Below are 11781 nucleotides of genomic sequence, written 5' to 3'. Positions count from 1 at the left end.
ATTTATTTATTTATTTATTTATTTATTTATTTATTTATTTATTTATTCATTTATTTATTTATTGATTTATTCATTTATTTATTACTTGCAAGTAAATGGGTTCAAACGGCTATATAACTTTATATTTCGCTTTCAGATGGCGAAAAAAGGTTATGAAAACGCGAAACGATGGGGAGAAGAACTGAAGAAATTAAATAAAATTTTAAGTTATATATCTGTGTTCGTATGGAAAAGTAGCTTATGTCGAAAGACTGGCTTTAGTATAATGTGGCGATAGGTTCTGAAAATCACTTCTGAGTGAATTTAAACAAATTTGCTTCGAACTCAATTTGAGCTTTGAAAAAGTTCACTCGGAAATGGATTGTATGTCCTGCCATTTTTATTTCCGAAATATGAGGGGTCAAAATAAAGCCCTTGGCCTGTTTCGAAACTAGATTATGCGAAACAGCTGCACGGATTTAGAAGAAATATGACACTCGAATCGCTTATACCCTGACTAACATTTGGAATAGTTTGTAGGTAGGCGTTTTAACGCCGCGTGGGTTCACTAGTTTCTTTTATTTCTATAACAATTTAATCATAATGCACTAACACACTTAACCAAAAACACCAATACACTAACCAAAAATACACCTATACAGCCTGTCGAAAAAACGTTAAGAAGAAGAGTTACGTTACTTTTGGAAATCTACAATGCTCTATACTCATGCTATTTGACATTATAATATATGTGTTTTCCGTGTACGCATGGTATTATGAGTTTTGGTATAACATAAAACATCCAAAGGTTAAACAAGTCAATCTGTTAACTCAATATTGGTAAATTTCATGCTTCTGGCATGAGGGGGACGATATGCATTACCAGTACAATTATTGTATGCGGGAAAAATCTTTCATATCCGATATGTCACGCCCGTTATCGTATTTTAATTAAAAATAAAATCAACAAGGAACTGCTTCTGATTAAAAATTAATTGGTGGTAATGGTCCGTAATTTGACTATATTTAAAAATATTTAAGAAAGGAAACCCTCGTAGGATTGCTTAGTTTTACATACACTCTGAAACCACTTCTGTTTTTGTCACATCATTGTATAGCTCCTGGAAAATTTATAGGGCTTTACCAACGTAGAAATTACAGAATGCACTTATTTCACATATCAAATAACCGAAATTAGGCTACATCTCAAAAACTGTTATACTTTTTTATATTCTCGTACTCGAATTCAGCGGAGAATTTTACATACGAAGTAATGTAAAAATGTCGCAGCTCGTACACGTTTTTTTTATTTTCGTAAATCTGTGGTTTTAGCCAAAAAATATTAACTGCGCTTAAGTAAAAATCGCAGTTTTAACCGCAAGTTATTTTGGATATGTATACGATACTGAGCATGCTGTTTAGAAAAAAGTACATATCGATACCTAAGTAGGAGATCGACCTATCTCGGCAGTCAGTTCGAGAACATGGCGGTTTGAACCAAATTCTGAAATAGCCTGTTCTTCAATCAAATTCTGAAGTAGGGCGTTATTGAAAAGCCTTCTGAGATAGGGCGTTTTCGAACTGGCTACCGAGATTGGTCGATCTTCCGTCTTGCATTCAGGTATCGATATGAAATATACTACTTTCTCTCAAACCGACCCTCTTTTCTTCCCGTTTACCTTGTACTCGATATGTGCATCAACTTGTATAATCGCATCATAGGTCATGTGTTATAAGCATGTAAATTAGGGTGGTCAAAAAATGTGTGTGGGGAAATAAAGTTAAGTCGAAATTTTAATACTCTCACCCCCTAGTATTATTCCATACCGAAAAAATTATACCTGTGTTTTTTATTTTGAAATAAAAAATGTTTATATGTGTAAAAAACCTTGCTGGTGGAAATTGTATAGAATTCTTGAAAATTAATATTTTTCGATTAAAACACTCTGTTTCTTTTCGCGAGACTTTCAACAATAACACCCAGTTGTTTATTTTACCATTTTTTAATATTATCTATAGTATTTTTTATGGAGCCACCCATTGCATTTTTTAGGTTTTTTAGGGGACCTTTAAAAAAAGTTAATATTATTATCGAAAATCTTTTAAAGAGACACAAAATTTGCCGACAGGGGTATACTTATTTTCGGTATACCTATAAAAATACTAAATATCGACATTACTTTTTTTGGATGACCCTAATGTCCATGCATACGAACAAGAATGATTTTTTTTTTAATTATTTTGAGTTGCATATCTATACTGGAAAGTTCAGCATTTAGTATTTAGCATCTTCTAAGTATATCTATAATATTTACTTAAGCAATGAGGCCTCTCCTTTCACTAAACATATGGGTTTTAAGCGTACAATCAGGTACTTTATATGTACTACAAAAGTATCTACGTACTATGTCCATCGCTCGTCTATAAATTTTCCACTTGGCCAACTCAAAGCTTTAAGACCCTTACCTAACTTTCTCTAACTTAACCAGCGCATTAAAACATAGACAGTTTTATGCTGAAGAAAACACCAAAAGCTAGTACACATTTTTTTCTTATTAAAAAATTTCTGTAAGAATATAGTTCGAGCCTAAGTCCGCTTTCTGTTTACGTGGCTTGCTATTTATTTACATATAAAATTAATGTTACCTAGCTAATATTTGTTAATTTCTTGTTCGGCCATAAAACACTGTACCGCTTTTTATTTGTTTTGTTCCTTTTTTTGTTTATTTGTTGCTTTGCAACGCGCATACAATTAATTTCTGGTGTGATTTACGTGCACTTCCGTATCCGGCTTATTTAACTGCTTCTCATTAAACAACAAAAAAAAAAATGTGTAAAAGGCTGCTTACAGTCGGATATAAACACACACATACATACTACGAAATAGTTTACGCATAGCAGAGCTTTCTAAAGCCGCGAATAATTGCTTGCCAACGATCGGTTAGGGGGGTTTCTAATGGAAATTCATAGCTGTGCAGCTGCGTTTGTGTGTGTGCATGTGATAGCATTCAGCTTATTTATAGTAGCAAAGCAACAATGTTAAGTGATAATTATTTTGTTGCGGCCTTCGGCCTATTTTCGGGGTTTCAGTTTATTAAGAATTTTTTTTGGAATCATTAAACAGTTAAATGGCTGTTCATATTTTATTTAAATTATGATTTTATTTTACATACTTGCCATAATTTTTAATTCAAACATTTGACGGCACCTCGCTGCAGCGCAAAGGTCACCGACTGGCCAGTAATTACAGTTTATTAAATTTGAGTGGCCTGTCATTTGTGGTGGCCGTTACAGTTTTTGCTTCGAGTCCGCGCGCGCCTTTTTAGTCTGTCGCTTAGCTTTTATGGCTGCAGCCGTCGCCAGTGTCACAATAAATTGTGCGTTACTTATTTATTGTAGCTATTGTTTATATGCTTTTGACGACAAGCTAATTGTTTTCTGTTTTTTGTTTTGTGTCAATATTTTTGCTTTTGCCGTAATAAATCTTGATGTTTTGTCACCAAATTTAATTCAATAAAAATTAAGGATAATGTTACTTAAGCACGTTAATTTCGTGATTTTATTTGGCATGCGGCGTATGCGAAATATGCGTTCGGAGCCATAAAATTAAGTATCCTGCGGTATTTTATTATTACTTTTACGCGCTTAATATTTTTCGAAATGTTTTGCGTGGCATGGCAAGTATGTGTAATATTCATCATGGTTTTTCGTAACATTTCTATGCAAATTTTATTGAACACTCGCATACATTTCCACGCTAGAAAAAAAATATATATTTATAATAAATAAGTTGCGACCGCGCGCACTTTCTGACAAAAAGAAAATATTTCAGATAATTGTCAAACTGTCTTCTTATCGCCTTTTGAACCTCCAAACTTTTTTTTTTTTTCAACTTATCCCAAACTCAACAACAGTGCTTTAACACTCTTATAAAATTTTGTCTACCGCTCTAAGCGTCCGCACGCGTTCGCATTTCAAACGTAACTGCCACTTGTTATCCTTTCGTATCTGCTCGTTTGCCCAGCAAAGCACTGATTCGTTTGACATCGCCAGCGCTTATCCCCTACTACAATCGCACTGCTGTCGTTGCTGTCATTGCTTTGGCACGCTCATATCTGTGTCTGTGTTGCTGCTGTTGCTGTTGTTATTGTTGTTGCAGAGATTGTTGCCGCGATTGTTGCTGCTGCTTCTGCTTGTTCATTCTCCACTTTTTACTGTTGCTTTAACTTTTATCGCCGTTAGCATTGTTCATTGTCGTCATTCTTGTCGTGGTAGTCATCGTCACTGTTTTTGTTGTTTACTTTTCTAAACCTTATTTGCTTGCTTGCTTTTACCTCACATGCCGCTTTGGTTGGCTGTTGGCGCCGGCTGGCCTTTTCTGTCTTCGGCTTTTCGGCTGCTCGGCTCGGCCACAAATTCACCACACTCCAGTATGCTGTTCTCATTCCACGTGGCGGTAAGAGCGTCAAATTCTCAGGCAATTTTTAATGTCCTACCATCTCACGATCTCAACATTCCAGTGGAAACACGTGCTCGTGATGCGGCTTTGTTATTGTCTTTCTAATTCCTATTAAAATTTGTTGGTGTTTTTTCACCAAACCCTTTTTCTATATAGAGGTTCACGAAAATTTATATATAAATACACACATTGTTGCCGAAAAATGCTATGTGCATTGCTTCTGTGGTTTAGAGCAGCAAATGAAAGGTCCTCCTTTGAAACTACAAAACCAACAGGACAAGTCCAGCTGGAAACGTCCTGTAAGGTTATAAACAGTCCTTTTACTATTGCATCTCCCAAGGGACCACTGTCCTCGGTGAATACTCCACAGAAATCAGCGGCGCCTTGCAAATATAGGAGTCTAGTGGATTTTCAGCCAACTGTTATCCACAATGTTTTTAAGGAACATGATGGCCTAGCCAAAGCAGGCTGATTATGCTACGGCTACTCTAAAACCACCCGGGGCCTTCAACAGAGCTCGATTGAGGGAAGGTAGGTACAGTTCCGGCAAGCTTTAGATAGTCTATTACCTGGCGAAAATCTTGTCTGTGGCGAATAGAAGTTTTCTGGCTGAAAAACGACAAAGCTGCTGGAGCTGCACGGTACCGTTTGATGGTAGCACAGGGGAAGAAAGGCCAACTCTGTAATGAAAGGACCAGGTTTAGAAAGGCTTGCATTCGCTTGATGTTTTTAATAGCCATCAGTTGGTACAAAATATAATTCGATCAAAATCCATCCGCCAAAGAAGAAGAAAAAAATGAAGTAGTATCATACAAAGAAAATTATAAAAAATTCGGATCTTTCATCTCTGGGTTTTATTTTGATTGATTAACGTAAACATAGATTTTTCTGCTTCTGAGCAAATTGTTTCATCTACGAAATTTATCATACGACGTAGTTCACGAACATTACTCATCCACAGCGTCAACTTTTGTTATAAGTTTGCAACTGTAAATGAGCATTAGTAGCGTTACGAATTATCAACTGTTAGTGATGCACTTCTAAATAAGAGTATGTTGAAAGAAACCTCAAATGACAGGCAGCAAAAAGACGGCAAGCAATCGAAGCTCATTTGCTTGAATGCACAAACGCATAAAAAGAGCAAATGTTTATGTCTCTTGAAATGCGACTGCCACGAGCACACACAAGTACTTATTCTAAGGGGTATGCCTTGTATGCATGTATGTATGTATGTAAGTGGGTATGTGTGTATGTTACTTGCCGGATACTCGGTTTCAAAGCAAACAAATCCATACTTAGAGATATGTGAGCGTGCATTTACATTATTTTTGGAATGAATTCCTTTGCCGGACGAATCACTCAAAGCACAAACATTTGTATGCTCAGCTGTGAGAGTGTGCATTTTGGAAGCGTGCAAATACATTTGGTAAGCATATTTGCCCAGCAGAAAATATGTTTTCAAGTTCTCAGCAAATATGGTCGTCAGTTAGCAACTATCAAACCTGCTTTTTCTTTTCATCTTTACTTCTAAATTCATGCAAAGATATGTGTTAGTATGTGGGTGAGTATGAATAAAATTGACCACACAAAATTAACTGCAGTGATAGTAGTTGTTACTTTTGTATGTACATATGTATAGCCTACAAAAGTGCTGGCGAATTCTACATACTAAGTATGCGTGTAAGACAATTTTTTGGGACTGCAAATGAATGTTGGTTAGAGATTTAAAAATCAAGAAGATGTAGTAAAAAAGTCTCGGATATACCATTAGAAAGAATGTTTTCTCATTATTTCATTATAAAAGCGAAAATTTGCACCAAAGACGCCAAAACGCCGCGGCCGGTTTGTCATCACAAAAACAAAAAATTGTTAAGAGATGGCATAAATGTGTTCCAAAACCCATTATTTTTTAACTTTTTGTATGAAGCTTTTGTTGTTTTTAACTACATAAAGTAAATTGTGCCGCGATTTCTCATTTTACTTTCGAACAGAAAGACTGCTAGATCCATATATTAGGGATAAGCTGAGATAGTCAAGTCCATTGGTACCGTTTACGAGAAGGTATAATCCTAACCTTGTTTCGGTTACCCTTGGAGAAACCCTAGCTAGTTAGAATTTCCATTCTTAGCATAGCCACCAGTGTGATGTGAGCCTGTCGAAAACTCTTTCTTCGAAAATTGGGTTCTGAACTCCAAATTTACTAAAGTACGTCCGATCATAGCTTATGCTTGCATAGTCTGGTGGCATAAACATTGCAAAATAACTGCCGTTTAGCGTTTTAATAAAGTTTGGCTCTGCTCTCGGTTACAGGATCAATGAGAACGTGTTCAACCGGGTCTTAGGGTCGCTCCATATTTTTATCCAAGCAGCAGCACCTTTGAGGACATTTGAGAGATTACTCTTCATAATAAGGCACAACGCAAGGTCTAGGAATTTGCAAGCTCTCCAAATCTATGCTTAATTAGGTCTGCTTTGGAAGGAAACTCCAGGGCAAAGCTTTCCCGAATTTGATCCCAGTTAGTATACTGGTGCACAGATGGATCAAATATGGAGAGCAAAGTAGGTGCTGATGCCTTTGGATCTGGCACCAATTTTTCTATCACATTGGGTATTTGATTCACGGTCTCTCAGGCCGGAGTACTCGTAATCTCAATTTGTGCCAGATTGACACTTGGAAAAACTATCTCTTCAGAAAGCCCCTTTTCAAACAGGACGATAACCTCTAGGCTCGTTAAGTAGTACTTTGATACTTTTCAACTTTGGTAGGAAGGAGCACGGTATAACTAGGCTGGCACTGAGGGATCGCCGGTAACGACGCCGCCAACGTATTGGCTGGGGAGGGCTCATCGTCTATACTAGTGGGACCGGAACGGGAGACTCAAATTCGAAGCGTGTGTTAACACAGTAGGTAATGGTAAGAATTCTTGGTTATCCTTTTGCTAGGAAAGATATAGATCTTTTGAATAGGGTCAACATAAATTTGCTTATTAAATACCTAACCGGCTATGAACAGCTGTGCTCTCCGGATTGGACTATTCAAAGAGACACGTCTTTGTCTTGAAATGGGGGAGCCAGGGCACAATTAATTGAAGTAAAACGACGGACTGTGACCCATCCGTGCAAATTTTAACTGAAGCTCTGCCTCAGAAGCTATCAATCCCCCATTAACCCCTTTGATGATATCTGTAGAGAAGGATCTCTGATCGGATAGACCTACTCGGCGCGCATTAGGAATTAAGAATAATGTGAGTTCCACCTACATAGCGCTTTTACCGCATCCAATATAGATTTCTGTTCTGTATCACTCTAAAACATTTGACCCTGAGAGAGAGTATGAATGAAGCTATAACTCAAAAAAAAGGTTTATGTAAAGGATATTCCATTAATTCACCATTCATGTTTAACTCATATATATATGCGCACCTATATTAATACTCAAACTCATGATCATACTCATACTCATGCTTATTCTCTTAGTCATACTCATATTCATATTCACAGCCGTAATCATACTCATACTCTTAGTCAACTTCATACCCATATTCACACTCTTACTCGTACTCATACTTATATTCATGATGATACTAATACTATTGCTCATAATCTTATTCATATTATTATTACTTATACTTCTATACATCCTTTTACTCGTATCCATACTCACATTCGTAATCATACCTTACTCATACTCATACTCATATTCATATGCTCCACCCTGATATAATAAATTTATGTCCGAATTGTGCACATTTCCCCCACGACACCAAACAACTGTTTAACTGTCAATTTAAATCCACGCAGCAAATATCTTTCTGCCTCTGGTCCAACCCCATCGAAACAGCACATTTCCTAGCCGTACCGTTAGTTGAGCTTAACAACAACAACTAACTAACCGATTTAGTTGGGGTTTAGTAGTGCCTTTGCAACAACAACAACAACAGCGGCAAAAGTTCTTTGCGACAGTTTCGTAACAACTCCAGCGGAAAATTTTTCTATGGAGCATAAATATGTTTTTATAACTAAATATTTAAACTTTTATTGATAAACTCACATGTAAATACTTGCTATTAAAAATGTGTGCATGCGTAGGTTTGTGCCTTCACTTTTGACTTGTGGCTGAGTGTTTGCATTAAATTTTAGAACTGTTCATTTTCATTTCCATTTTCATTTTCATTTCATTCGCATTGCAAATGTGTTTTTGATTTGGTTGCCAAATCGTTCAGCAGCCGGTAGCCATCGGTGATTCAGTTTTCGTCCATCTGCTTGCCCCTCAACCGCTAACCGCTCTATGCATGTTTGTGTGTGCGTGTGTGTGTGTGTATACTCATATGCACTATTGATTTTTCAACATACCACTGTGGCATGTGAGCTCTACTACTATTTTGTGTGGTCAACTTGGCTTACCGGCTAACGGCCTGCCAATGTTGGCGACCACAACTGCAACGTTGCAAGTTCGTCCGTTCGCGCTAACTCAATTTTTGTGATTTTGGGTATTATTGTACCTATGTATGTATATACATACATATGTATGTAAAATGCACTCAAATGTCGAGGCTGCTTGCCACTAGGCTGCCATCCTCATTCCAGCTTTACTGCCAATCGCCAAGTGTTTTCCGCATATTCGTACTGTTATTCGGTCATTTGTTATGTGCAATATGATGCATGCCACATGCACCTCCTATTTTGATTTCACTACCACATTAGCCAGCAAGTTTTGTATGCCCGCCCTGCCTCTCCCGTAGCCCTAACACTCTTTAGTTCAATGTTCAATGTGCCACGCACATGTCCAGCAATTCGTTTGCGGTCGCCAATCTCCGCCCGAATCACCCGGCCACCCGGGCTTGATGACTTTTGAAGTGTGTTTGATTTGTTGCAAAATGTGCTGTGAGTATTTTTTTTTGTTTTTTGCTTTTTTGTGAATAGCATACTCTTTGCCCTCCCTCCCGGCGAATCAGTCAGCTGGCTCGCGTGTACGTTGACCACTATTTTGCTCTCCATATCCGGTCAGCCATGTAACCGCTGCTATTCCGCTCGCCCCAATTCCTAACGCTAACTTCATTGCTTGGCCATTTGACCGGCCCGTCCTGTTGTGAACGTAATTTAGTGGCCATTTTGTTAAATTAAATTTCAATTCCTGCACACAATTGCCCATTTTTGATTGAGTTTGTGTTAAACGATTTTTGAAGGACGCGCACATATACAAATATATGTACATATGTATGTGTGCGCATATGTTTATATTCCACTGCTGAGCTATGCGCGCCGTGAAATCAATCAAAGGTAAAAACACAAACTGCCCGAGCATAACCTCGCCGGGGGAGCATATTTGCCACTCATACACTTTTACATAAATATTTATGTTGGAGTGTGTGTGCCTTAGAGTAGCTATTCAACGCACTTAGTGCTACTGTTTTCGTTTTTGTTTTTGGTTTTGTGTGTGCAAACGCGTGGCAAATCAATTGCACTCCAAATGCAGCGATGCGCAGGAATTGGAAAATTTTAATTTTCGTTGATTTAATTAAAATTTTCAAGTCCATTTTTAGTTGTTAGTTTGTTGCTGTCGCATGTGACAGCGATTCCTGTTGCAAGTGGCATATTGCACACATTACGGTCTCCGTTGTTTTAGTGGGTTGATCTGTGTGAATTCGGGTTTACACTTACAGATTTTTAACCTCACTGAGTGGCAGCTTTTAAATTGATATTTTCATTTGGTGGCACATTTTAGACGTCGGCTTATATGTATGTTTTGCATAATGGGATTTCTGTGAACTATGCAAAACCGTTTGATTGCGGTAATGAAATTTACACCTGAATGATTTAAAGTAATAACCATGTTTGGAAAAATTAGTGAATTTTTGTGTTTTTTGTTTTTTAACTTTTGCTCTAAACTTAACGACATAAATTTTGAATATATTTATGGAATTCATTTTTGTTTACATTAGTTAAGCGATAAAGAAATTTAGTGGAAAAGCTTAGGTTTTCCCAATTTATTAAAAAAATAATAAAAATTTACCCGCTTAGTCTAGTTATTCGCAAAGAAAAATTTTAAGAAATTCCAGCGCAGTTTGCATTCTCCCATCATAGTAGGATTATAGACTACTTCTGTTTCTTATTTGACACTAAAACCGCTTATCGGCTCGGGCCAAGACCAAAAAACTTTGTGAATTGCTTATCTCCTTTGCAAAGTTCCGCCAAAGTGCAATCCGAGCCTAGTAGGTTCGTCTGCGATTGGTCTTTCCATTTCATTCATTTGCGTGCTTGCCTCACCTAATGTTCACCTAATGGTAATAAATCAAAGAATCTTTTCACGGGTGCATAATCATCCACACGTACGGCGTGTCAAAGACAGTGCAAGCATTGCATTTTTATGCGCTTAGCTATGTCGTTAGAAATCGGGTCCAACTCCTCATTGCATCTTCTTCGTCACCTGTTCAACAGCCTTGTAGCTCTATAGATTGGCGTTGAATAGATCCATCAAAAGCCCCCAAATCCTTTTTATTATAACAACTTTTATACGTTCAGATTGGGGGCTGTACTTTTCAATTACCTACACTGAGGGAAAAAAATATTAAAATCAAATAGAAACGTAATTGATCTTACTATAAACGTCAACGAAAGTACTGTATATTGGTAAATATTCAATTCAATTACGCGCATATTAAAATGACCTCGTTCATACTGAAAAAGCATCCGCGAAGTGAATAATCAAGACAAAAACTAAAAAAAAAAATTTAATTTGCATGTTGCCTGCAGTGGAATTCGAACCCGACCATCTCCGGATATCAACAACTTGTGGCAAGCATCTTTGCGCACTCAGCTACACCCAGACATATAAATTTGCTTTCAAATGTTGAATATCCATCAACACCACAGCACGCGATTTGTACTATGTATGGATGTGTGTGTTGTTGCCGCTCTCAGAGCGGCGCTCTGCATGCTTGGGGTGCGTATGTACACTTACATATACATACTCAGATGTGAACAGTCAAATACGTGCGTAATAAATTTTGTATGAAAATATTATTTTTAAATACGAAAATTTTTAAACGATAACCAAATATAAAGTATTCATTTTTACTATGCATTATTTCCCTCAGTGTACCAAGTTCTTCATTTGATGTTCACGCTGACATCGTTCTTGGTATTAATGCTGGAGCTAGGAAGGCACGGTCCCTCCCAACTTCTCGGTTGTGGTGTGGCTAAGGTCAACGTGTTTCCCGAAATGCCAAGCTCTTCTCACTCTTTCCTACCTTTAAAAAAGTCTCTCTTCCTTCCCTTTTTTCCTGATACTGATCAATTACCGTGCGTATCATCATTGATTGGAGGGTGGTCTAATATGCAAA

The 11781-nt window shown here is 37.4% G+C and overlaps 1 protein-coding gene across 1 annotated transcript in view; it reads right to left on the bottom strand.

Moving 5' to 3' along the window:
* The window catches only part of LOC118753267 (carbonic anhydrase-related protein 10-like), a 163275-nt gene extending 153726 nt beyond the window's left edge, over positions 1 to 9549 (bottom strand). The window contains exon 1 of the mRNA XM_036488146.1: positions 9493 to 9549. Within this exon, the coding sequence (XP_036344039.1) occupies positions 9493 to 9549 (57 nt within the window). The remainder of the gene's footprint in view (positions 1 to 9492) is intronic.
* Positions 9550 to 11781: the final 2232 nt, after the last annotated feature.

The sequence above is a fragment of the Rhagoletis pomonella genome, unplaced genomic scaffold (assembly GCF_013731165.1).
Source record: "Rhagoletis pomonella isolate Grant_MI unplaced genomic scaffold, Rhpom_1.0 Rhpom_scaffold_00002, whole genome shotgun sequence".
In the NCBI taxonomy this organism is placed as follows: domain Eukaryota; kingdom Metazoa; phylum Arthropoda; class Insecta; order Diptera; family Tephritidae; genus Rhagoletis; species Rhagoletis pomonella.
This window is presented reverse-complemented; position numbering and strand designations above follow the sequence as displayed.